The sequence below is a fragment of the Thunnus albacares genome, chromosome 3 (genome assembly GCF_914725855.1).
Source record: "Thunnus albacares chromosome 3, fThuAlb1.1, whole genome shotgun sequence".
Lineage (NCBI taxonomy): Eukaryota > Metazoa > Chordata > Actinopteri > Scombriformes > Scombridae > Thunnus > Thunnus albacares.
Genome location: NC_058108.1, coordinates 36,082,215 through 36,109,753, shown reverse-complemented (window position 1 = coordinate 36,109,753; position 27,539 = coordinate 36,082,215). Strand labels below are relative to the sequence as shown.

Here is a 27,539-nt window from a genome sequence, read left to right as displayed (position 1 = left end):
TATGTTAGGTACGGTGGACAGTGAGGGTCAGATTAGTCTCAGCCGGTCTAAACAGAGTGACGTGACCCTACGCTGAGATTATTTCTTGGCCGCTGACTTCAATTGATTTTTCCGCCAAACTGAAACTTGGCGCTTGGTGGGCGTTAATTTAAGAGCCTGCTTCAGTGTCATGTACCGACGGGCTACTGGCCAAAAACCCAGATACTTGATTCAAACACATATATAATAATATGTATAAAGTATTTTGCCCCTTTTGGTATAAATGACAAAAATGTTTGTTTTTAATCAGACGTCTAAATGTTGAACGTTGGTCTTGATCTTCTCTCTTGTTTCAGGGAAATGAAGCCAGTTATGCCCTGGACATGTGCTCACACTGTAAGTATCAGTAAATATCATTTCACCATCACATGGAACACACACAACATTTGTGTCACTATTTTACATCCTTGTATATTATTACTTTCAGTTTTTATTAAATGAAATGAAGGAAGGGGCCCCTCAATGTTTGTTCTGAGTATTAAAAAACTGGTGAAAATCAGAAGATTAGATTTCAGATGTTTACAATTTGGAGCCTTTTCTGAGCTGAGCTGCTCCTTTAGTTTGTAACTTTTGGATTCATGGGAGGGTACAATCAGTTTAATGTGGTCTGTGTTTTGGACATTTTTTTCAGAAAAAAGAAACAATGAGTTGACTTTTTTTTTTTCTTTTTGGCTTAAGCGTTGTTCATCAGTAGAGCTGGTTGTCGGTTTTTTTAAACAGTACCTCAGTTTTGCTACTGATACAGTACCAGAAATATACACATATTCTGCACATTTCCAGCTCTATATTTATATTCTGGGGCTCTACTGGAATATCTTTACATGATTTCCAGTTAAAAACTCCTTATTTATCTTCTACTGGTCCTTTATGCAGCCCCTCAGTTCAGCCTCTGTCTGAAACAGGCCGTTTTAGCTCCTGTCTCTTTAAGGCCCCGCCCTCCTGATGAGCCCACTCTGTTCTGATTGGTCAGTTTCAGGATTTCACTTCTTTTTCTCCTTCTTTACTCCAAATGTCTGAAGCTGAATCAGATCTGAAATATGAGAGTGAACAACGAGAACAAAGATTACAGAACAAACGACTGGTTATGGATGAAGGATGAACTGAAGTTATCTCATTTGGAAAGTAAAAAAAACAAACATTGCAAACAAAGCGTTCAGAGGCTTGTCTTACAGGGAGCACATGCATTCACCACAAGTTTTGGAACTCTGTCCATGTTTAACATCCGACGTTATAACAGAATATGAAGCAGAATATGTCAACTTTAAGTCTTTGCACACTTTCATTTCATACATTGTTTTGATATAAATTATAGCTGTTTTAAGTATAAACACATTTTTCCATTTAACAGAATAGGCTTGTCTGTGTGTAATATTATTACAGCTGTACAAACACTTTGTCAAAAGATTATGAATCTAATTAAACATTTACTGCAAATTTACAGCACTGGATAGTTTTGGATACTTGTTGCGACACACAAAATACAACCAGAACTGAGAGAGTATTCAGGTTTGATTATGGTATAGTGATCCATCGGGTGAAAAGTCAGACATGTTCACACCGTCTGGGACGCCTAACAGAAGTGAACTGATATGATGGCGGCTGGTGATGAATGCGAACATCACCACATGTTGCGCCACCTCCTGCAGTCTGACCCAGACTCTCGACACTCAGAGGCTAAAAATGCCTCCTCGCTCTGTAAAGGTCAGATTCAGGGCTGCTGGGAGAGCCTCGTTTATTTTTAGTCACAGCAATATCCCAGTTTTAATTAGTTTGTCGCCTTGCTGTGACCTCAGCTCCAGAGAGGAAAGCTGGCCGCTTAATTAGAAAATAATGACTGTAACGTCCGGACCTACTTTTTGAGTCATTTTTGTCTCAAAATTGCTTCAACCGATGCTGGTGTTGGATAAGTTTGCTGAGTGTGTGTGTGTGTGTGTGTGTGGGAGGTTTTTGGGTGTTTCTGCGTCCTAACGAGCTGTTAATAAAGGTGTCAAAGACCTGGGAAAGCTTTAGGTTTAGATTTACAAGCTCTGCTCTGCTTTCACACCGACTGTTTTGATTTCCAGAAAACCAGCTCAGCATTTTCATGAACTTTGCAGGTCTTGAAAGCTGACACCGAATCTTTTTGGTTTTCTAATCCCGACCCTGTCGCGTGAACTTGGCAGAGGTTCCAACAGATGTCTCAGTTTACCGCAGTTGGCTTTGGGGGTCTTAACTCGTTCAAGAAAGTCGCCACCGAACGTCCGCCTCTCATACCGTCGGCTCTCAGGTGTCTCAGCCCTCACCTGCACGGGTCAGTTGGCTGTAGTATGTTTCCCCACTGAACTAATGAACTTCCCCTGCGCAGGGATATTTATGGGAGTTAAAGCCGCTTCAGTCGGATGATGAGCAAAGCAGGACGCTGAGAGTGTTGCTGGTTGTTCAGCAGCTAAAAAGACATTAGATTACACATCACAACATTATAGTAAATGATAGTTTATATCATCAATATGTTTTAGACTGTTGTTTAGATGTTGTTTCCTGATGTTTTATAGACCAAATGATTCATGGTTAAAATAATCTGTAGATTAATTGATTATAAAGATGTTTGTTAGTTGCAGCTCTAGTCTCAATAATGATGAGTGACTTGATCTCTGAAGCATGAAAGTGAAGGTACATAAATACCTAAATTTATGGATAATTTTGATTTCAAACTAGTATTTACAGTCAAAAGAAATGAAGATACTTCATTTAAACACAGCTGTTCAGTCCCTCCAGAGTCACAAACACATCAACGGTGTATATAATCTGTCAGACATGAACCAGTCAGGTTTATTGTAGATTGTAGACCGGGTTGTTCCTCAGCGGGGGCTGCCTGCTCAGAGGGATCAGCACCGTGACTGAGCACCATGTCGTGGAGGTGTTGTGTTTCCCAGGCAGTAAATTAAAGGGAGAAGACACTCCTGTCGAGAGGGCCCTCACTGGATACTTTCACAAAAATGGCAGTGTAATGGACCGCCGTACTCGTAGGCTTGTCTTGATCTTTTTGGCTAAAGCTCTGCTGCTTTCCACAGAAACTTCACATGTTTTTCGAACTATCTGTGTGATGGATGCACAATGAAAAGAAATGAAAGATTGTATTGAGCTTGTCTGACTGGAGTTAAAATGGCAAACCAGAGGAAATATTACCCGAAATATTTTTGAACTTTAGGTTGCCAGCAAAGTTGTGACTCACTGTTGAGGCTATTCAAGGTCAAACAGCATGTGGAGTGACTGACTAGCTTGTTTTGTGATGAACTATATTAGAGCTGCTTATTAGAACTTAGTAAATTAATGATTAGTCGCCAACTATTTCATTTGGAGTCCTTTTCTAAGAAGAAAATGTCATTATTCTCTGATTCCAGCTTCTGAAATGTGAATATTTTCAGGTTTCTTTAGTATTTGATGACAATAAACTGAATATCTTTGAGTTGTGGACTGTTAGTTGGGACAAAACAAGACATTTGACGTTGTATTTTGGGCTCGATCGCCAATTTTCTGGCATTTTATAGTCCAAACAAGTAATTGATTCATTGAGTAAATAATCAACAGAATAGCTGATAATCGACCTAAATATAAGACAATGATCTATTATGGATGTGTTATGTTTGAAAAGTGGGGGTTGTCGATATTATGTGTTTACAACATTAGATTCTTTTTGAATGCAGAGTATCAGTGCAACACCAGGTCCTACACAGGGTGTTGCATCATAGGTCCATTTATAGCGTGTTTTTAGTCAGTCGGTGCTAAAAGTGTTTGTGTCTCAGCTCAGTTTAACCTGCTGGAGTTTCTCAAGGCTCATGTAACTGTTTTTCCGCCGTGGGAGGGGAAATAAATTAGCAAGGAGTGAAAATACAAAATTTTTTTTTACTGCGAAAACGATGAGGCCTAAATCACCAGTGAAGTTGTCCACTGATAGTTGTTTGTACATCCATGAGTATATTGCAATCAGGAACTGATAATGGCTAATTCAGCATATGTTCAGTGGTACCAATTTGCCAAAATGTGAACAAATATAAGTTTGAAAAGCCCTGTGTTAAGGGCTGAGGCTGCTCTTGTCTGTCATGTGACCCTCATCGTATTTGTTTCAGTTGTCTCTCACTGTAATGGCAATTTTCATTTTTCAATGTCCTTTCTTTCCCTGTTTTTCCAGTTTGCCATTAATACACAGGTAGGTTAGGTTAGGAGTGATCTTATGCAGATTCAAAAACAGTTGGCTGCTGTTTAGTTTGTTGTTTTATTGAAGTCTTTGTACATGTCATGAACATACCGGGTTTCTGTCCTACCAGCTGTAGTGTGCATCTGTTCCCGATCTGGTAAGAACTGTATGTGCTCCACCTGCCTGTGCCCCCCGTTTCCTGTCACCTATGCCCCTACATATACAACCCTGTGCATCTAATGACCGCCACCCAGTGTCCAAAATAATACTGCAAGTTATAACTAAACAAATGACATGCCAACAATCAACATAAATGGCTCCTACACTCACAAACACAGTATGTGACCCATGTTGGGCTGCCCAAGTGCATTATGGGAATGATTTAGACCTTGTGTTCATGTAGTGGAGAGCTTAAGAAGTGTAGGGTGACCAAATCAATTCATAACATGTTTTTAGGTGATACAGAACACAGTTGTATTTCATTTTAAATAGTCTACTGCTCTTTAGGTGTAAAGTTTATCAACCTTACTGAACATGTTGCAACAATAAGTAGTGCTATACAGTATAACAGTTGGATATCCTTCAGTGCAAACGAGTAAGAAAGACTTGGACAGCACACCTAGTTTACTTTTTTTAATTGTCACTGCCATTGCAATTTGGCAATTAAAGCCTTTCTTATTCATTTTCACTACTTACAGGATTCAGCACACTACTTTATTATTGTGAGTCGAGCACGTTGTATCACATTCCTTCAGTGCAAAACAAAAGATCAATTATCAGTAAAAACAGTAATCAGTACAGAGAGGAGACAATGAAATATGATGATACCAAGCTGCATATGTAGACTAATGAGTGTTTGTTAAATAAATGCAGCAAAAACATTTGTGATTGTAAATGAACTGTAACACATTTATTACATACATTACATATATTTAATTGAGTACATACTCTCAGAAAAGATGAAATTGTACAGTGCATAGTGTACAACACTGAATATGTATATTTGCTCTCTTCAAAGACAGTGAATAAATATGACATAAATCATGTGATTACTCTACTCAGTTTGATTGACAGGACAGATGATCAGAGGGGCGGAGTTTGTACCACCATAATTAATACAGGGACAGAAGTATGGGTAGAGTTTGTCAGTGAAGGAGCAGCCAGTAAAGGAGTAGATAAGAGCTGCAGCATCTACGTCATAAAAGGAGACCAGACCCTCCTCATAATCCACAAACACCCCCACCTTCTGAGGCTGAGACGTCAGAGAGAGAATGACTGGAGGACCAGCAAGAGCTTTGTACTCATTTCCATTTCTCAAACATATAGTCCAGTAACCATCCTGAGGTCTCAGAGTGATTTGTCCCTTCCTGTTGATGGACTCTCTGGCCACTCCTAAATCCCATTTAGTCTTCCCTTTGACCTGAACCTCAAAGTAAAAACTACCTGAAGAGAAACTCTGCTTTCCTAAAACATTAACACAATCAGAAAATCTCTCTGGGTTGTCTGGGAGATTCTTCCACACGTCACCATGATTTACTTGTTTCCCATCATCAGACAGGATGAGTTCAGGATGTGCTGTATGAGGATCAAGAGTCACATCCACTGCATACCGCTGGACCCTCTTCAGCTCAGCCTCAAACAGCTTCTTCATCTCTTTACTGAGCGTCTCCTCGAGCTGAGTCACAGCTCTCACCACAGTCCCCTCATATGATGGTGGACGGACGCTGACCTCTGTCCAGTCTTTGGTGGGTGGAGCAGCTTTCAGGGACGGAAAGTTTTGGAGGAGGTGGAGGTGGTCTTCAGAGCGTGAGAGCTTTTCCAACTCAGACCTTCTCTTCATCAGATCAGAGATTTCCTGTTCCAGCTCTTTGATGAAGTCTTCAGCCTGTTTCTCTGTCGTTCTTTGCTTCTCTTCAATCGTCTCAATGAGCTCATTCAGGCTTCTCTCAACAGACTCCTTCAGAGCGGTGAAGACCTGAACACCTTCTGCTTTCTCTCTGTCTGTAGCTTCCTTACTGAGGTCAACTGAGTGTTTGATCTCTTGAATCTTCAGTCGTCTCTTCTGGATCATCTGCTGAATTTCAGCCTCTGTCTTCCCCAGCTCTGCCTTCTTTCCTTCATATTCTTCTTTCAGAGGAACAAACTCATGTGTCTTGTGGTCAGAATAGGTGCTGCTGGCTTTCTGTTGAGCTTCCTGTCTGAACTGAGAAACCATCTCTGAGATGAAAGTGTTGACGTGAAGCTCAGGTCTTGTGTAGAAAACCTTTTTACACATGGGACACTTGCAAGGGACATTAATATTCCAGTATTTATTGATGCAGTTTTTGCAGAAGTTGTGTCCACATGGTGTACTGACTGGATCAGTGAACACATCCAGACAGATGGAGCACAGAAACTGATCTTCAGATAGCAGACAGCTGGCAGCAGACATATCTACATATGTAGTGTGAAAGAAAAAAAAAACACATTCTTTATTTTGTTTCAAAAGAAAGATGTATGTTTACTGCTCCATCAAGTATCCCATGTGATATTTCGTAGTTATTTTTGAATTAAATATGCAGTGAGCAACTTTAAGCATTTAAGACGAGCTGGCAAGCCCAAATAATTTTCTCCAGTGTTGCACAGCCAGGTTAAAGGTCTTGTTCACCTTTAATGTTGTATGTGAGCTGGTTTACACAAACACAGTAAGAGACTGTCATCTGCAGCTCTTTATCTAACAGTTCATTGTGGCTGTTTCTGCTTGTACTATTCTTCCATACAATCTTTAAAATGAACCACTGACAACATAACACAGAATATGTCCATATCTTGTTGTGTAGACCAACTGTTATTGAAGAATAGCACTGCTAACAAAGCTCTGCTAACTTGGTGACAAACACCTTTTATTACCTGCAGCTGCTTCACAATAAGAGCTGCTGCTTGTTGGTAGAAAGCTTTTAATGTGAAACAGCTACAGGAAATAGAATGCAGTGTGTCTGTAGGAAGTGATCAGTAAATAGTAATAAGACCAGGAAGGTTGGAGTGAAGCTGAACTCCAAACCACAGAGATTCAGTTACAAGTTACAAAAGTCCTGAGAACTGACACAGAGAGACTGTTTAAAAAACAATTAAAGTTGTATCACTGAATCTGTGTAAAAACATCTTTAGTTATATTGTCACTAATTTCACAAGTGTCAGTATGAAATGAAAAGAGTGGAACTTCCTGTCTGCTGTGTTAAAGCTGGTTGTTGAAACATTAAATATGATCAGTTGTACTCACCAGTGTTTGGCAGAGACTCTGCTGTGTTGTTGAGAAAGACTTGATGAACTCAGTTTAATTTTTATTTGGACAGAAGTGGAGAGACTCGACTGCAGCTCTGCTGTACTGACAAACCTAGTTTCATTTCCTGAGGGTGACGTTGGAGCTCTCTTTTCTTTCCACTGTTGCCCCTCCTCTCACCACAACTCTGAGAGATTTTTTCCTCCCTTTGATTTACACGGTTATCGTGAAATACCATGGAACAGAGATGGTAGTGTATGTAACAGGTGGGAGGAGTAAGACGTGAAATGATGTTGCTCAGCTTAATTATGTGCACTGAAAAATTGAGGTTTTTCTGCAAACCACAGTTAGTTATTTCCAAACACACTTTTCACTTATATTTCTACAAACTTTTTCCAATTTCAAGAAGATGAAAAATGGTTGACGACAACTGAAAGATTATTTAATTTAACCTCATATAGAATTTCTATATTTTGCTTTATGTGCGACCTTATTTGTATCTTTGCTATAATCTACAAACTGTGTCTATAAGTTTGTGCCGTCTTTGTTCAGACTGTTTTGTGGTGAACCACCACAGTCCTGACAGGGATAAATGTAGAATCTATCATCTCTGTACTGAGTGATGCTTCACACTGCCAGCACTGTCCTTTGAGAGTTTGGGAGTTGTAGTGTGAACCCTGTTAGCCACAGAGCTAACGTCATGTCAGCAGCTCTGCTGTCAATCTGAGGTTTGGAACATTTAAAGAATTAAAAAGTGTTTGTTAGCAGGAGTTGGATGGTTTGAATCCTCAACCTGTTTTAGTAAATCTTGATGACTGTAAGGATCTTTGACTTTATTGTCAATTAAAGCAAGAAAATAGATGAAGTACTATTGTAATGAAATAAATAAGACTGAAATAAGAAATTAAAGAGATTACCTTAAAATGATCTACATATATAAATATACACAATACATATATATTATAATATAGACCTCATAAGTGAAATTTGCAAACGTTTAAATGAAAAGATACTGTAGTATGTAGGTTTATAGGTATGAAAAATGGATACAGTATACATAATGATTTAAAGTATATGATGTTAAGTATATGTGCAGCACATGTTATATATACTACAGTAATGCTAATGCTAAATATATAGTGAAATGGAAGAAAATACCATGATATAGCATATTATATAAGACTATAATAACAATATAGTATTAATATACAATTATTATTAGAGCTGCAACGATGTATCATACTATTTGTACTGTTTAAGCAAAAACAGAAAATGTTGGCTGGTTCCAGGTTTTCAAATGTGAGAATTTGCTGCTTTTTTTGGTCTCATATTATAGTAAATTGAATATTTTGGGGGTTTTGAACTGTTGGTCGGACAAAACAAGCAGTTTGTGCTCTAGAATATTGTTATCAGCCTTTTTCATTGTTTTTTGATGTTTAATAGACCAAACAACTACTCAAGAAAATAATAAACAGATTAATTGGTAATGAAAGTAATCATTAGTTGCAGCCCTAATTTTTATATAGTGATAAAGGTATTATAATGCAATGTGAAATAAAATACTTATATATATGTTGCTACCTCTTATACTACTGTCTCCACAATAATAATAATTCTATATCTAATTAAAGAGAAGTTGCAGGTGTGTTGCAGTGTTTTCACACTCAGGCTGTAATGATCTTCAACAAAATCCAGACGTGGTACAAATATACATGTTAACATCAGTTAATTTGGTCTAATATTTTACTCTCAACACTTATATTTCTCAAAAAAGGACCAAAAAATATGAGTTAATTCTACTTTTCACCTGAGAAGGCTATTTATTTCAGGGATTTTTAAGGAATCAGCTTCTGTCTAGAAACAAGTTTGCTGCTTGGCAACAGTACAGTAACTTTGGGCTCATTGTTCCTTTGTGTTGTGCTCCATCTAGTGGTCGTTCTGTGTCATAAACAGTCAGTTGCCCACAGAGAAGCTTCTTGTTGTTACTGCAGTGCAACAGGAAGTGATGTAAAGGTGGTCAGACATGCAGAAGGCTGTTAGGTCTCTATGACAGACAGCTTTTCACTCCATTGTACCCCAACTGAACATATAGTTTTCTGTTTTAAATAAGGAGATTGTTATGTTAAGGTATTGGAGATGTGACATGAAGACCTGGAGGGAGGAGCAGCCTGGCGTTTTAGATACTCTTGTCTGTCATGTGACCTTCATCATATTTATCTCAGTTGTTTCTCCCAAACACAGTGCCTGACCCATGTTGGGCTGCCCAAGTGCATTATGGGAATGATTTAATCTTTGTGTTTATGGAGAAACATTTTCTGCAGAAGAGCTGAAGAAGTGTAGAGTGACCAAATCAAAATGATGCAAATTAACGATATAGTTTATTTTAACGGTAATTAAACAGGATAAAAATGCAGGAATCATGTTTTTAGTTGATTTAAAGCACTGATGCATGTTTTTAATTGAAATATTGACAACTGCACTGAAGGTGTAATGTTAAGTAACCTTATTGAACATGTAAGTAATGCAAAACCTGTTGAACATTGTAATTCAAAGCAAAACAAACCATTAAAGATTGTATGTCCATTAAGTAAAAACAGTAATCAATGCAGACAGGAATTGTTAAAATATGATGATACAAAGCTGCATATGTAGACTACTAAGTGTTTGTTAAATAAAGGCAACAAAAAAATTTGTGATTGTTAATGAACTGTAACAGAAACACAAACACAGCTTCTCTGTAAACCAGGTTTTATTTTTTGTGTTTGGTGTTCAACAAGTCACTGCTTACTCAGGCCATGTTTTTAAAGCTTTACATTAAAACTACAGACAGAGTTTAGTTTACAGGTTTTACAATCACATATTTACAGATTTCTTGAAATGATAATCAATCTAATCAATATTCAAACAAACAAACAGTCCAACACCCAAAAATATTCAGTTTACTATTATATAGAGCAGAGAGTAGCAACAAAACCTCACCTTAATAGTTTTAATTTTGAATAGAGATCCCACCTTTCATGTGATACACAAAATACTCTTGTAATAAAGTTCTTGTTTATTCTTAATAAGGAAAGTGTACAGTTTATGATACTGAATGTCTATATTTGCTCCTGTAAAAGACAATGAATCCTCTCATAAAATAAAACAGGTGATTACTCAGTTTGATTGACAGGACAGATGATCAGAGGGGCAGAGTTTTTACCACCATCATTATTACAGGGACTGAAGAATGTGTAGAGTTTCTTAGTGAAGGAGCAGCCAATAAAAGAGTAGATAAGAGCTGCAGCATCTACGTCATAAAAGGAGACCAGACCCTCCTCATAATCCACAAACACCCCCACCTTCTGAGGCTGAGACTTCAGAGAGAGACGGACTGGGGAGTCATTACGAGCATTGTACTCATTTCCATTTCTCAACCGTATAGTCCAGTAACCATCCTGAGGTCTCAGAGTGATTTGTCCCTTCCTGTTGATGGACTCTCTGGCCACTCCTAAATCCCAGTCAGTCTTCCCTTTGACCTGAACCTCAAAGTAAAATCTACCTGAAGAGAAACTCTGTTTTCCTAAAACACAACTACAATGAGAAAATCTCTTTGGGTTGTCTGGGAGATTCTTCTTCACATCACCATGATTTACCTGTTTCCCATCATCAGACAGGATGAGTTTAGGATGTGCTGTATGAGGATCAAGTGTCACATCCACTGCATACTGCTGGACCCTCTTCAGCTCAACCTCAAACAGCTTCTTCATCTCTTTACTGAGTGTTTCCTCCAGCTGAGTCACAGCTCTCACCACAGTCCCCTCATATGATGGTGGATAGACGCTGACCTCTGTCCAGTCTTTGGTGGCTGGAGCAGCTTTCAGGGACAGGAAGTTTTGGAGGAGGTGGAGGTGGTCTTCAGAGCGTGAGAGCTGCTTCACCTCAGACCTTCTCTTCATCAGCTCAGAGATTTCCTGTTCCAGCTCTTTGATGAGGTCTTCAGATTGTTTCTCTGTCATTCTTTGCTTCTCTTCAATTGTCTCAATGAGCTCATTCAGGCTTCTCTCAAGAGACTCATTCAGAGTGGTGAAGACCTGAACACCTTCTGCTTTCTCTCTGTCTGCATCTTTCTTACTGAAGTCAATGGAGTGTTTGATCTCTTGAATCTTCAGTCGTCTCTTCTGGATCATCTGCTGAATTTCAGCCTCTGCCTTCCCCAGCTCTGCCTTCTTTCCTTCATATTCTTCTTTCAGAGGAACAACATCATGTGTCTTGTGGTCCAAAACAGAGCAGAGCATGCAGACACATGTCTGGTCGGTCTTACAGAACAGCTCCAGAGGTTTATCGTGCTTCATACACATCCTGTCTTCCAGGTTCTCCACAGGGTCCATCAGCTGATGTCTTTTCAGACCTGACACTGTCAGATGAGGCTCCAGGTGAGTCTCACAGTAGGAGGTCAGACACACCAGACAGGACTTCAGGGCCTTCAGTTTGGTTCCAGTACAGACGTCACAGGGAACTTCTCCTGGTTTGGCAGCTTGTTGCTTTGAGCTGCTGCTGCTGCTGCTGGCTTTCTGTTGAGCTTCCTGTCTGAACCGAGAAACCATCTCAGAGATGAAAGTGTTGATGTGCAGCTCAGGTCTTGTGTAGAAAACCTTTTTACACATCGGACACTTGCAAGGGATATTAACATTCCAGTGTTCAGTGATGCAGTTTTTGCAGAAATTGTGTCCACATGGTGTGGTGACTGGATCAGTGAACACATCCAGACAGATGGAGCACAGAAACTGATCTTCAGATCGCAGACAGCTGGCAGCAGACATATCTACATGTGTAGTGTGAAAGAAAAGAAAAACATTTCTTATTTGATTTGTTTAAAAGAAACATGTATGTTTACTGTTCCATTAAGTACAGCATGTGTTGGCATGGGAGGATGAATGGGATTTTGTTGTCATGAGTATAACTGCATGGAAAATCATCAGAGATACCTAGAGATGCGTTGTACAAGAATATGCTGGGGTTTGCTGATAATGGTTTTGGATAATGGAATATGGTTTTGCTTTGCTATGTGAATATTATTGTCCAAATCTTGTGTGATTGCTTTCAGCAATCACACTTTGTTCTTCTCACTCTTTATTCTTATTCCGTCTTCCGTACGTTTTTTGATGCGTTTCAACTGTTGCATACTTTGTGCTATAAAAACCATTTAATTGTCAATCTGTGCAGCTCATTCAGCAGATGTGTGCTAGTATTTTTCTGAAATGTATCATGTTTCAGCGATTATATGTAATTTTTTAAAACATTAAAATTTATAATGGCAGTCTATGGGATGAACTGTCCAACTGAGTTGGAACCTTGGTCACTTTGACACTCAACTGCTCGGAAGTCCCTTATCGCACAGACACCATTCAAACTGTAAAATGTTCACAAAACTTTGAACTTTCAAAGTTATCAGATTGTTTAGTGATATCTTTTATACTTTTTCAGCAATTTAAGCCCAAAGTCAGGGGTTTTGCAGACTTTTTCATGTCTTGCCAGTGTGTCATGTGATAAGGCACAGTGGAGAGCACAGATATTTTTAGACCAGAAATATTTTTCTAAACTGCTATCACTCCCACAATTTTAATCTCAAGCATATATCTTGCCTCAGTATGTTGCCACAAGCCTCCTCTCTCTCAAAATGTAAATGCATTTCACATAGGACTTATATTTTTGAGATCTGAACCTTAATTGATAGAGAGTCCCTGTCATGTTCTCATTGACTGCAATACAATCTGCAGGATGTGTGTCTCCTCTCACTGCAGTTTCTTAAACTTACAGGTTCTCCCTTCCTACAAACACTTTTTGCACATATCATTCATTCTCATGTTAATCTAGTCTTGCTTTCACCAATGATGTACAAATCTCTGGGCCTCAAGCTCTAGTTTGAGACAAATACATTTTCATCATCAAAATGGAGATTTTTTCCTCCCATTTTTGTGAATGTCTGTTGGCTCAGTGGTTTAGAGTACTGTTCTCTGATCAGCTTCACCTTAGATGACAAGGTTGTGTGTTCAATACCTGCTCACTGCAGTGCTCCTCATAATATTTCTGTAATGTACAAAGTTGCTTCCCATCTCTATCATGTACCATAAGTCAATTCCTCTCTAGATCCAAAGGTTGTGAGTTCGAGTCCCGCTTAGGGCAGAACTGCTTTTTTGTCAATTTCATGCAATTGACAGACTAAACACCAAAATCTGGCCTTGCATTGCTGTGAGACATGTTAGCTCAATGCATAGCATGTCTGTCTTATAAACATGAGGGTGTAGGTTCAATTCCACCCATTGCTAATTTTAATCTAGATTTTTCAATAGTGTTCAGCTTCCAGTTATGCAATCTGAATCCGCTTTCAGCAATCACACGCAATTTCTAGAGAAATTGCATTTTCTAGTCTAGTTTATTATTATTCTTCCGTACGTTTTTTGCAAGCTTTCAACTTATGCTATTACTTTTTATTTTTCTAACATATTCCAGTGATTTTATATAATTTTTTTAATATTAAAATTTATAATGGAAAGTCTATGGGAGGAATGTTTGAAAGCTAATATCTCAAAAACTAAAAGTGGTATAATGTAGATTTTCAATGTACAGGTGTCCCATCTGTAAATGTTTAACATATTAAAACATGGTATCAATAGCGCCACCATGTGGTCATTTATTAAATGTTTTGCGTTTTGGCTAATAAGTCATGAATGATGAGACCCATCAAAAAAATATTTGGTCAGGATGTTCCTTGGATGATGCTGATTAGATTGATATAGGCCACGCCCGTTTTGCTTCTGTTGGCACATATTTCATCCAAGCTTCACCAAACTTGGTACATACCATGTTTAGAGGACCCCGAATACAATTTATTCACTTGTTTTCAGATACTACTTACTCTCTGTTATTGGTTAGCAAACTTTTGAAGGCGTGGCCTAATGCACTTAATGGTCGGTAACTCCTCAATAATGAATCGGATTGCGACCAAATTTAGGGATGTTGTACACAAGGTGACCTTACAGAAGTGTGTAAAATTTCATAAAGTTCTGCCTAGAGGTGGCACTAAAGTAACCTTATAACATGATATTTCAGCAATTCTGTTGTCTTTAATGAAATGAAACTTGGTACACAGGTTTTCCATGAGAATCTGCACGACATACTGAATTATGGCACCAATAGCCCCACCTTGTGGTCATAAATAAAGCACCACCATACTACTTATTAACTACCAAATCTCTTAAATGTAACATGCCATGGTAATCAAATTGTATTTGTACAGATGGGGATCCTGAACAAGTATTTGGTATTTTCAGCAATGCTTTGTGATTCCTTTCAGTTTCAGCATTCACATGCATTTTCCGCAGGAAATGCATTTCTAGTTATTAAATGCTGTGGTGAAAGAACAAGAAAGTAATGATAGATGCACTGTATGTATTTCAACAAAGAAAAAAGAAACTTTGCCATTTTAAACAACAATTTAAGTAGTGATTTCTGAGTTTACAAGGTGCACTTGAATGCACCATGAAGTCTCACATGCTTTGTGATACAAAGTGTTGGAGATTTCAGAGTTTACAAGGTGCATCTGAATGCACCATGAAGTCCCTTGTTTTTAAAGTATACAGTCAGGTCTTTACAAAGCGATTTAGACGCACAATTGATCTTTAAGCGTTCATGTTTTTAAGTGGAGATGGCATAATGTGACTGCAGGGTAAAAGCTCAAGAGGGTGTTAGTGTGCAGCGGGGGGAGAACAAGTCACGTCTGTCAGTCAGTCAGTCTGTGTCTGTTGTGGAGTGTACGAGAGACGGCGAGAGCGGGGTGCGCAGTTTCAACAGAAAATCAATTTGGGGCGGGCAAAGTTTTACTGTAAATAAATAAATGAATGAATGAATGAATGGGAAACACTGAAGGAAGTCAATGTGAAACTGAACTCAAAACCACAGAGATTCAGTTAAAAGTTAGAAAAGTGAGCAAAAGCAGCCGTAGTTCTGTTGTAACCAATTTCACAAGCAGCTGCATGAAATGAAAAGAGTTGAACCACCTGTCTGAGTAGAGCTAAAGTGTCATATTAAAGCTGGTTGTCAAAACATTAAATATGATCAGTTGTACTCACCAGTGTTTGGCAGAGACTCTGCTGTGTTGTTGAGAAAGACTTGATGAACTCGGTTTAATTTTTATTTGGACAGAAGTGGAGAGACTCGACTGTAGCTCTGCTGTCGCTCTGACAAACCTTTAGTATAATATCTATAGTATGTCACTGAACCTGTTGGTTATGTCTTTACAGCGTTCCTCCTCCTCTTACTGTATGTTATTGAGTTTAGTTCCTCCTCCTGATTTACGGGAATTTTGTGAAATACTATGGAGTAAAGGTGGTACTGTACTAACAGGTAAGAGGAGATATGTGAAAAGATGTTCCTTAGCTTGTCCTAAAGCGTTGAATCAACAGCAACTGGGCTTTGAGATATTTGAAGATATTTCGCTTCTCATCCAAAAGACTTTTTAACTTGAGTTCTTAACTGAACAGAACACAACAACAAGTCTAGTTGCTGAGATACACCATGACCTGGACGACTGAGAATCTGCACGAACACGTTTCTTACCTTAAAAGTTTAAGCAGCAGCAGGTTATTACCAAACACAATTTAAACTTCTACAAACCTTTTTCCACTTACTTTAACCAAACACAAAACAAAGTGAAGAACCGAAAGATCATTTTATTCAACCTCTGTGAGTCTGAGGTAAACATCATCAAGCAACTCTGCTGCAAATTCAGACAGTTGGAAAAAGCTTTAAATATAGTGAATATACTGAAATAAGAGGTTAAAGAAATTGGACAGATTACCTTAAAATAAATACAAGCTATACATTATAATCCCTTAGATTTAATAAGTGAATTGTGAAAATGTTTGTGCCAAAAATCCTGTAGTGCAACTCCAGCAGCCATGATGCTTGAACTATATACTGTATATATACAGTATAATGCAAGTATAGGTGTGAATAATGAATACAATACGCATAATAATGTAAAATATATGTGCAGCATATATAATATACACTACAGTAGTAATACAATACTAAATATATATATAATTGAGATGGAGGAATATTCCATGATATAGAATATAGAATATGCTAATTATTTTTTAGTAGAGCTGCAACGAATAATTGATCAGTTAATTGAAAGTAAATCACTTGTCAGAGATGTTAAAAGTGATTTAAAGTTATTGTTGAAGTAAAAATGTTTTTTTCATTGATATAATTTTGGGTTTTGGACTGTTGGTCGGACAAAACAAGACATAGTGATAAAACTATAATACAATCTAAAGTTAAAAAAGTCTTATATGTTGCTACCTCTTAGTCTACGACTCCCACAGTAATAATAATAATAATACTGGAAACATAATATGGCCCCCCGCCTCCTCTCTGCAGTCGATTCATGGTTATCAGCAGAGTGATTAGTGTTGAAAGAGGTGTCACATGACCCGGTGTTAGGGCTTAGAGGCGAGGCACCGGGGGAGGTCCGGCACCACAAGATTCAGCCTAACTGGTGCAAGCGAAGGACCAGCAGCTCTGAGCAGACATGGCCAGTACCAAGAAGAAACCAGGTACGTTTGGTCGAGCTGTAGCCGGAGATCAGGTACAGAGGCAGGAAGGTAGAATAAAGCTGGACAGCAGGTTGTTTTTTTAACTACTGTGCAGCCTGAACTTCACAGGAACAAGCGTGGCTCAACGTCAGTGGTGGACCAACATTTGTCCCGAGTAAACAGCTCTTCCTGCTTCGCTGAAACTCGTTTGTTTATCTCTCTCTGACTGTAAATAACGCTCTGTCTCTCTCTCTCTCTCTCTCTCTCTCTCTCTCTCTCTCTCTCTCTTTCTCTCTCTGTGTTTCATTCCAGTTGATGCTGATGAGATTAAGAGGCTAGGAAAGAGATTTAAGAAACTCGACCTAGATAACTCCGGGTCTCTGAGCGTGGAGGAGTTCATGTCCTTACCAGAGCTCCAGCAGAATCCCCTCGTGCAGCGAGTTATCGATATATTTGACACCGACGGGAACGGGGAAGTCGACTTTAAAGGTAAATACATCATTTAAAAAAAAGCAAGTTTTCCCTCCTTAATCGATTTTTACTGGGATTGTTTTAACCACCCGAAGGTTTTTACTGTTGACGTCAGTCTTTAAAAATGACCTGTTAGTGTTACAAATACTGTATGAAAACATGCTTCTGTCCCTGTACTGTTTATTTATTCATTATTGCTGCTCTGATTGCACATGAGGAGTGCTAAGATAAACAATGCTAAGATGCAGCACACAGTCTGACATTTTATGCCAAGAAAATGGAAGCAGTGATTATAATGACATTTGAATAAGCACGATCATCGTCATTTATACCAACTTCTGAGGGAAAACACTTTTGTCTTTGTCTTTTCTCAATGAACTCAACATATAATTTGTGCATGAAATGTTTTTGACACATTAATTTCAGTCATTTAATAAATGCTCCACAGTGTCAAACAAGTCTTTCAGCAAGAAATGATCAACATGCAACATACTAAAGACATTTTAGTCGAATCTCTGGAAACCAACAGCATCACTTTTTGCTGTCGAGATCTTTAAAGGACGGCTTAAAACAAGCCAGATGACCAAATGAACAGTGAAACATGTTTCTCTTTCGGGAAGATCCCCTCTATGAGAACATGTTTAAAAGTTTACTTGAAGCTAATATGAAGCTTAAACCGTCCAAACTATTCAAACCAAGTCAATATTTTACATATGTTTATATCAAAGTCACAGCTCAACATGGAAACACTGTCCGAGGAAACACAAAGAGGGAATTTGATGCTAAAAAGACTGTAAATGTGTCAGATATCCACTTGATATGACTAACTCAGACTGCTGAAGCTGAATAGAAGCTTCACAGAGACTTTTAAATGACTGTGTGGACACACTGTGGATTTTGGCCTCCATCACTTCCATTGAAAGCACATTTGAAGGATCTTTTTAACATCCAGTATGAACAGAATGAATGATTACAGCAAGGAAAACCTCTTTCACTGTTCATATGGACACCTGACTGCTGTTTAAAGACACACTTAAAAAAAACTGTGAACTTGTCTTTTAAGATGAACTTTGTTCTCTGAACATCAGTCACAGTTGCAGTTCTCTCAACTCAACTCGTTAGTTTAATTCAAAAAACCTTTTCACAGCTTTCCATTATAATAAAATGCTGCAAAATAATGTTTGTAGAGTAATCTGTATTATGTCATCACACTGTTCAGTTTTTGGATGTTGTCCATATTGCAGTTTTTAGACTTATTGTGCTAATTTTTCTTTTAACAAAATACAATCAATTAGTTTCATTGTTTAAGTTAGAAGCACTTTTACCCATTTCCTAAAAAGTACATCTTTTTATTTCTAATGAAGTCATTTTAAGGACTTCAGTGGTTTTGGGAAGCTTTTATGATACTTTCAGTCTCTTTTTCCATCTGCACCAGTTGTTTTTCTCTTGATGTGCCCTGATCCTAGAAAAAATATCCTTCAAAGATGCAAAGTCATCCTTTGTTTGGATGGTTGATGGTCTTGTAATGACTTACATAACAATAATGTGTAATATATATATATATATATATATATGTGTATATATATATATATATATATATATATATATATATATATATATATATATATATATACACACACACACACACACATATATATATATACATATATATATATATATATATATATATATATATATATATATATATATATATATATATATATATTATTTTCCATCTCTGTGATCTTTGGGAAAATTACATTTATATGTACCAACAATTTAATTTTAACTGCAGTTTTAGTTAATGATGTTTTTTTTTTTGTTCTTTGACAGAGTTCATTGAAGGAGTCTCCCAGTTCAGCGTCAAAGGTGACAAGGAGCAGAAGTTACGCTGTAAGTGTCCATCATACTGGTCACCAGTTACCAACACTGGTGCTTCTGTTATGATGATCAAACTCAGAGATAAATATGTAGATGAATCACATCTCATGGTGCTCATGTAAACCTTTCAGAAATACAAACAAACATGGTTTTCTTCTGTTAATGTCTATAAATTCTGCAGTATACTATAATACACATACAATAGATCAGTGTTTCCTACAGTGGAGTCACCTGAGGATTAATCATATTGTTCCATCCGTTGTGTATTTTTAATAACCTTTCACCACATTGAAAAACATCTACGACATTTACATTAATTACAGTTTATGTTTCGAACATATCAAAAAATGAATGAACAAGCGATAAATATCAAAACCGCCATATTAAACTCCGTCTATATGCAGGTTGTCACAGCTGACATGACAACTCACTGTTGTCGGTTGTCATAGTAACACAACGCGCTTTCCAGCTCGGGGGGGGGGGGGGGGGGGGGGGGGGGGGGTTTGCAAGATCTCAGTGGTCAGAAAAAAGTGAACATCAGAGCTGTGAGATTTAAGGGTCGTAGGTTTGTTAGCGGCTGTTCAACCGTTTAGAAATCGACAGACTTCAGCAGGCGAAGATCTCTGATGGTCTTTGATCACGAGACGATCTGATATTTGATAAACATGAAAGTCAGTCAGACCTGCTGATGGTCTCTCGTCACATCAACACGTGTCCCAATAAAACGCCCAAAACCTTTTTTATTTAATTTATTCAATTGTAATGATAGCTTATTTTTTAGCAAAATTATGTATCTGTAAATCTGCATCTGTTTGCTTTTATTCTGAGATTGAGCCAATTTTATATAACTTAATATTGATATATAGCCCAATATAATACAATATAGGCATAATATAATATAACATGCAATTGCTATAAACTTCTTTGTACAAATTATTTTGGGGTCGGGTGGCTCGGGGTGCCATGACAAAGATTTCCTTTGAAGGTGCCACAGTTTAAAAAAGTTTGAACCGCTGTAATTAATTATTTAGGTTTGAAAGTTTAATTGCTGAGATTGAAACAAAATGAGGATTTTTCAGAAAATTCACACGTTCATCCTTTAAAACGCTAAAAAAAACAAAAACATGATTAAAATGGACTCTGACATGTATTCATGAAATATGTTTCTACAGGCTGTAGTTTGATTTCTATCTGCTTTTAAATCCTGAGTTTTGTCAGGATTACAGGTGCAAATTAGCTGTAACAAGAAACGCAGTTGTATCACACGTTGCTGCATATTTTGCCAGATTAACATTCATTTTGTTGCCATTTGTAACTTTATCATTGGTGAAAACTGACGAACACTCACATCTTCCTCCTTGTTGCTCTCTTTTTGGACCTCAGTTGCCTTCAGGATCTACGACATGGACAAAGACGGCTACATATCCAACGGGGAACTCTTCCAGGTCCTGAAGATGATGGTGGGAAACAACCTGAAGGATACCCAGCTGCAGCAGATCGTCGACAAAACCATCATCAACGCCGACAAAGACGGCGACGGCAGGATATCCTTCGAGGAGTTCTGTGCGGTAAGCTTCAGCTCCTCCAGTGTCACCTGTTCATCACATCCTCACTGAAAAATGTGTCTCATAGAGAAGCGTCTGCTGAATATGTATGTAATATATGGAAAACACTCAGCAACAACGATGGAGACCAAATGAATAACAAGACGTTAAAGTCCAACCAGCAGCTTTGGGTTTGTTACACAACCAGAAGATGTTGATGCATCTTAGAAACATACTGATGATTGTGTTATTATTACTTCCTGTCTACACCTGCAGTAGGAAAAGCAACAGGTGCATAAAACACGAGAGTGTGAGCAGCTGTTCTGATGACAAGACTGAGGCTCCGTTTAAACCAGGTGTTAACATGTGATCTTTATCTGGATAATGACGTCCGATCCGTGAGCCTTTTATATTTACAGCTGCTACTAATGAGCCCTCTTGTTATGTTGACTCACACACGTAGTGATCAGATCTCAATATCTAAATTAGCCAACTGGAAGTGACGGACTTGTCAACATAGATGGCGAGTTCCAGGTCAAGAGAAGCAACGTCATAAACAGACATCGTTATTCTCTGAAGTCGTCACAATACTATAATTTTAAACTTTGATACAATACTAGTATTAATAGTAAAAACTATACCTGATATCTCTGTCAATACCACGGAAGGAAAAAGTAGGGATGCATGATATTGGATTTTTTGCCGATATCCGATATGCCCATATTTCCAACTCATTGTGGCCGATTGCCGATACCGATATATGCACATATGTTTAGGGTTAGGGCGTCAGGGTTAGGGTGTTCCCACATATGTCTGGTGGCACTAGATTAAAAGTCAAATAACAGAGATAAATAAAGATAAAAAGACTGTAACGTTGAAAGATATCTACTTGATTTGACTCATTTGGACGCTGAAGCTTCATATTAGCTTCAGATAAACTTTTAAATACATTTTTGCACAGAAGGAGGACTGTGGATTTTGTCCTCCATCACTTCCATTGTAAGGTCATTATGAAGGGATCTTCTAATGGTCAGTATGAACAGGAGGAATGATTACAGCAAGAAAAACATGTTTCAATGATCATTTGGGCTCCTGACTGTTGTTTTAAGACATTTAGAAAACATCGATTAGTAGCTTTTAATCTTGTCGTCACTCTCATTAAGATTTAAATGACATAAATGTGAATAAACGATGTGTGACCTCATTTCCTGTCGTCTCCTGCAGGTCGTCGGTGGATTAGACATTCACAAAAAGATGGTGGTGGACGTGTGACACCCTCGCACTATTTTTTTTTTTTTCCCTCCTCCGCCATTTTACTGAAGATCTGCTTGAAGACGTCGTCCAGCAAAACAGCTCAGTGAGAAAAAAAAACACAAAAAAAAAAACAAAAAAAAAAAAAAAAGAAGAAGAAGAAAAAAAAACAAAAAAATCACGCCTCCTCACCCGCCTCCCCGCCTGAAGCCAAACTTTTAACCAAGTATTATTGAACTCTCAGTGACTTGGCGTCGCACTTTAAAAGCTGACGGACGGCTTTTTAACGCAGAGCGAGCGTTTCAGTTTGGTGGAGGAAAGGTGGAGCGTGTGTGTGTGTGTGTGTGTGTGTTTGTTTGTTTGTGCGTGTGTGTGTGTGTGTGTGTGTGTGCGTGCGCGTGTGTGTGTGTACTGTATGTTTTACTGGTTTTTCAAGGTATGTGGGTTTTTTATATTTATTTTTGGTGTTTTTGAGAATCAAAGAATCTTAAAAAAGAACGTAAACTTTTAGCGGACGAGTGTAGTTTGATGTGATGTTACAGAGCATGTGCCAACAAGAATATGTTGTCGAATTACAGGTCAAATCTGCGTGAAAAAGCCTCTTTATTTTCAGAGGCGCTTTTGCTGTATTTATAATTGCATTTATTTTACCGGAGTATTGCATCATGTAAACTTAATTAACAGCTTGATTTTTAAAGTAAATTTTAAACAAAAAGGGGGGAAGATTGTGCACTACGTGTTTTTACTGCTGCGTTCACGTCATGTGAGGAGAAAGATTTTATGACTTTCTGAGAGTTGACAAGTTGTTTTATTGCAATTATGCGTTAAATTTGAATTGAATTACCTTGAATATCATGACTCTGGCTGACGTGAAACATCTGTTTGTTTGCTTCTTAATGCACGGTCGTCTTATTAAGAATACTCGGTGTAAAAAAAAAAAAAAGCGATTAAAAGTCGGATGTTGACACTTTTTTAAAAGTCGTAAAAAAATGTAAATCATCATGACGTGAACGTTGTGTACTGACATACCAACAGTGACGAGCTGCTGCTGCTTGTAAGAGAGAAATTTATTAAATCTGCTTCAGACAAACGTTTGTAGATTAACTCGCAGAGGAAAAATTGTTTTTTGTTTTGTTTCTTGTGAAAAAAGTTTTCTCATATCTCAGCTTTATGGAATTATTTAGATTCTGACCTGTCGGCTTTGTAATTCAGCCAAGAAAAACACGCCGGCGGTTTTTTTTTTTTCTGTATATTTGAAGAAAATTTTAAAGTAGTTAAAACGTCCAGGAATGAGTATTTTACAGGTTTGCTTGAGCCACTGATCTGTCGCGACTGGACTTCTGAACGCAGCTGCAGGCAAACGCGCAAGAGAGACTTTGGTTTAAACGCTTTAGGTTTTGATAGATCTGTAAAAATAAAAATTAAAAAAAAAAAGAAAAAAGTACATAATTGCTGTTGTTTTAAGATTTTGTAGAGGTACGTACAGCAGAATTTGCAGAGGCTGACTGTAAACCATTTTTAAACCACACACAGTTTATGTTCTGTAGTGAAGATGCTCTTTTTCTCCTGTTTTCGGACATCTTTTTTTTTTTTTGTTTTTGCTCCAGCTTTGCTTTGAGAAGCAGCAGTTTTAAACACAGACGAGGAGGTGAAGGAACTTTTAAAATGTTTGTCAGACTTTGCAGGACGACTGCTGGAACCCAACAGTTGTTTTTTCTTTTTTTTGTTGTTGTTGTTTTTCTTGAACTGGCGCGCTGCAAAAAGACAAAAAGACTTTTTTCCTTGAAGTCTCGTGATGTGTTTGCATGACGTGGAGGCGTCTCTCTCTCTCTCCTCTCTTCCTCTCTCTCTCTCCTCTCTTTCTTCTGCCTGCTCCTCTTTGCATGTAGATCAGGTTTTCAATCTTAAAGCTGTTCGGGTTTACAAGGCCAGGGCCAGATTTATAAATCTCATGTGTGGTTCTGTTTTATAAATCTCACTCTTTTTTTTTTTTTTTTTGGGAAACTGAGTGCATTTAACAGGAGCCTGATTTCCACTGTTAGCTATAAATGCAGATGCAGACACACCTTTTTAATCACCTGTTGGCCAATAAACACCTTCGCTCCTGTGGGTGCAATTCAGCTGCAAGCAGCCAGTTACAGCACATATATATAGTGTCAATAATTCTTTTAATTCATCACACATGCAGCTGTAAACTCATCCGTCCATCAGACTAATATCAGAAAAAAGTGATCGGTAATCGTTCACAGATTATAGCACTCGTAACATAAAAATAAGAAGCACATGAATGGGAAATTATTGAAAAAACCAAAAGTAGAATATTTAACAGGATAAAAAAAATCTTTTGAGTTAAGGTTTCTTTGGGATTTACAGAACTTGAATTTCTTTTAAAAAAAACAACAAAAAAAACGCACTCAGTGAAGAAAATATGCTTAATAAAACTTTAAAAAAAAAACAAAAAAAACCAAAACGCATGTTTATGTCTGACGTATATCTGAGGTGCAAAACGTTTCTGTAAATTAAAAAAAAACTTATGTATGTGTGGGACGTGATTTTTTTTGCATGAATTTTGTATGTACGTAGTGTTTATACATCTGGCCCCTGGTCTCACAAAATTTTATGAAATGAGCAAAATGTCTTTTAAATGCAAAAAAAAAAAAAAAAAAAAAAAAATTTTTTGCTCTGCATGAAACATGACGGGAATAATTTCTCCAAGAGTTTGTGATGGTATCACTGGTTAAGTTTGCACACTGAATATATATTATTCTGTATTCTTAAATATACAACAAGATAAAATGTTTAGTCTACAGTATATAGTGCATGTTTAATAGTTATATTATGGGAAAGTAGCTAATTGCAATAGATTTTATTTAGATATTAGTTGAAATGGTTTCACATTAATACATTATGAACGTGTAAAATGTTGTGTTATTGTCAGATAATGTAGCTCATGATGATAAAAAAAAAAAAAGAATGTACATTGAACATTAATTCGTCCTGTATTTAATTTTCATTTTGCATTTCAGAGTTTTTGGCTCATTTCATGAAATTCAGTGAGACCGTGTTGTGTTTACATATGAATAATAATAATAATAATAATGATAATAATAATAATAATAGTGGTGATAAATATGACACGAACATTTCAAACACATGGATGTTGCCAATAAAAGGATCATGTATAAACTATAATCTATTGGGGTTTTTTTTTGGTTTTTTTCCAACCACCACATGCTCTGTTTTGGTATAAATTCTTGATTTGTTTTTCCGTCACTTTGTTTGTACAGATATTTGTTTTAATCAGTTGGTGTCGAAGCTTCCTGCTCGTTTAATATCAGATCAGAGCTGAAATCTTCTCTGTTGGTTTTAAAGGGACGTCGGTGGATTCAGTCTTAGATTATTTTTACTCCTGTTTTCCATCTTTGCTGCATCACTGAAACCTCATACATGAAAAATAAACTGAAAGTTGTTAAAGAAGCAGCGAGTGTTGTTTCTAAATGTTGCAGGATTTGAACTTAAATGTGGTTGATTTTCACCGTTTTTTGCAAGTTTCCACTACAAATACTTTAACGTTACAGCTGAAGATTAAATGAGCTTTAAACATTGAAGGATTCGTATCTTGGCAGCAGTTTATAGATGTTTTATGTACTGATTCTTACATGGTTGTGATATTATTTCTGCAAACAAATGATTGAGGGGAAAGAAAAACGTTGATGGCTGAAAATTCTTAGTGTTTCCATTTTTGGCTCCAATAACACAAACACCAGCGTTACATACAGAGAAGGAAGAAATACTCAGATCCTTTACTGCAGTAAAAGTACTAATACAGCAGTGTAGAATTACTCCATGACAAGTAAAAGTCCTGCATGAAAAATCCCACTTAAGTAAAAGTACATAAGTATTATGAGCTTGATGTAGTTAAAGTATTGCAGTAAAAGTACATAAGTATTATGAGCTTGATGTAGTTAAAGTATTGCAGTAAAAGTAGTGGTTTGGTTTTGCTGAAATATTGGATCATTTGAACATTTATTGAAATGAAAGCATGTGAGAAGTTTAGAGGGAAAAATCACTATTTGGTGGAGCTGTTAACAACTCATAGACATGTGAAATGTGACCCCGACTACACACTGCTTTTTGTAAGACGTCAAAAGACAAAAAGGTTGGAAACCACTGGTTTCATCTTTAACAATGTGTTGTATTTTAAAAGCTTGTTATATTATCCATTGTGTCAAATCTTCATCTGAAAAGTAACTAAAGCTGTCAAATAAATGTAGTGGAGTAGAAAGTACAATATTTCCCTCTGAAATGTAGAAAGTAGCATCACATGGAAATACTCAAGTAAAGCACAAGTACCTCAAAACTGTACTTAAATACGGTACTTGAGTAACCGTTCCTCAGATATAATAATCACTCTGCAGTTCTGTTTCCGTCCAGCAGGCGTCAGTGTGACATCATGTTTTAACTCACCAGTTGTTTTCGGTGGTTCCTCGTGTAAAACAGTTCAAAATTTACAAACCTTTGGTGAAAGCCACCAGTATTACACATCCTAATCCGTACAGTTGAGTGAAACCAGTGGCATTGCATTGTGGGTAATGCAGGTGTAGAAAAATGTGTGGAATAAGAAAGGTGATATATCTGCATCAATTTTGATACTGTTTTTAAAAAAAAGTCCATCATGAGTCCACAAATGTTACAAGCGTTCATTGATCAGTCAGTGCAGGATTCTGTTAAATGCTTATTTTGTGTAACCAACTCCCCCAAACACAAACATAATCAGTTTACTTCCACATGTAGGCAGGAAGTTTTTCAATCAATCGTTCTGTCTAAAAAAAAAAAACGCCAGAAAATAGTGAAAATTGACCAACAGTCAGTTTAACATCACTCAAGACAGAAAACCAAAAAAATCATCACATTTGAGAAGCAGATACCATAAGATTTTTAGTGTTTTCATTTAAAAAATGACAGGCGGATACAAAAAAATTACGATTATTTCTGTGGATCAATTAATCGACTAATTGATGCAACATGTGACAAACCCTCACACTTCAGAAACTGTTAGGCATTTATTTTAAAATAATTATCATAACAGACAAATCGATTAATTGACCGATTATTTCATGTGTAGTTGATTAAGATCCATTTCTCAGCTCCGTGATGCATATTGTGACATTTTAACTGTTCTATTCTGGATCTAGTGTTGACGCAGCAGCCGGTCACCTGATTTACAGGTCAGGATGTGTCCCCGGTTCCTCCCTCAGATAAAGTGTCAAGCGTTGCCTGAATGCTCCTAATTGAGCTGCAGGAGAACGAGGCCAGTTGTTGCCGTCACCGCCAATTAA

The 27,539-nt window shown here is 37.4% G+C and overlaps 2 protein-coding genes across 3 annotated transcripts in view; one reads left to right on the top strand and one right to left on the bottom strand.

The window, feature by feature from the left end:
• ppp3r1b (protein phosphatase 3 (formerly 2B), regulatory s1ubunit B, alpha isoform, b) overlaps positions 1–25,392 on the top strand; it is a 30,461-nt gene extending 5,069 nt beyond the window's left edge. Inside the window, exons 2-6 of the mRNA XM_044343034.1 lie at positions 336–375; positions 17,366–17,542; positions 19,358–19,417; positions 20,789–20,973; positions 22,174–25,392. Of these exons, the coding sequence (XP_044198969.1) occupies positions 336–375; positions 17,366–17,542; positions 19,358–19,417; positions 20,789–20,973; positions 22,174–22,221 (510 nt within the window). The 3' untranslated portion in view covers positions 22,222–25,392. The remainder of the gene's footprint in view (positions 1–335; positions 376–17,365; positions 17,543–19,357; positions 19,418–20,788; positions 20,974–22,173) is intronic.
• Positions 4,557–12,669, bottom strand: LOC122974382 (E3 ubiquitin-protein ligase TRIM39-like). 2 transcript variants are annotated; one of them, XM_044342383.1, is made up of 2 exons: positions 11,719–12,669; positions 4,557–6,361 (listed from the first exon to the last, which is right to left on the bottom strand). In XM_044342383.1, exons 1-2 carry the CDS (start codon positions 12,272–12,274, stop codon positions 5,268–5,270), a joined length of 1,650 nt encoding a protein of 549 aa, XP_044198318.1. In that variant the 5' UTR covers positions 12,275–12,669; the 3' UTR covers positions 4,557–5,267. The 2 variants fall into 2 exon arrangements, with proteins under 2 accessions (XP_044198318.1, XP_044198329.1); XM_044342394.1 differs by lacking the exon at positions 4,557–6,361 and having other exon boundaries at positions 10,459–12,669.
• Positions 25,393–27,539: the final 2,147 nt, after the last annotated feature.

What these genes read in the sequence shown, in the direction of transcription:
- LOC122974382 (XM_044342383.1), bottom strand. Translation starts at nt 12,274, where the DNA reads ATGTCTGCTGCCAGCTGTCTGCGATCTGAAGATCAGTTTCTGTGCTCC. An exon ending in TGTTTTGGACCACAAGACAC is followed by an intron (nt 6,362 to 11,718) that starts ATGATGTTGTTC and finishes ACCACAAGACAC; the next exon opens with ATGAGTTTGTTCCTCTGAAA.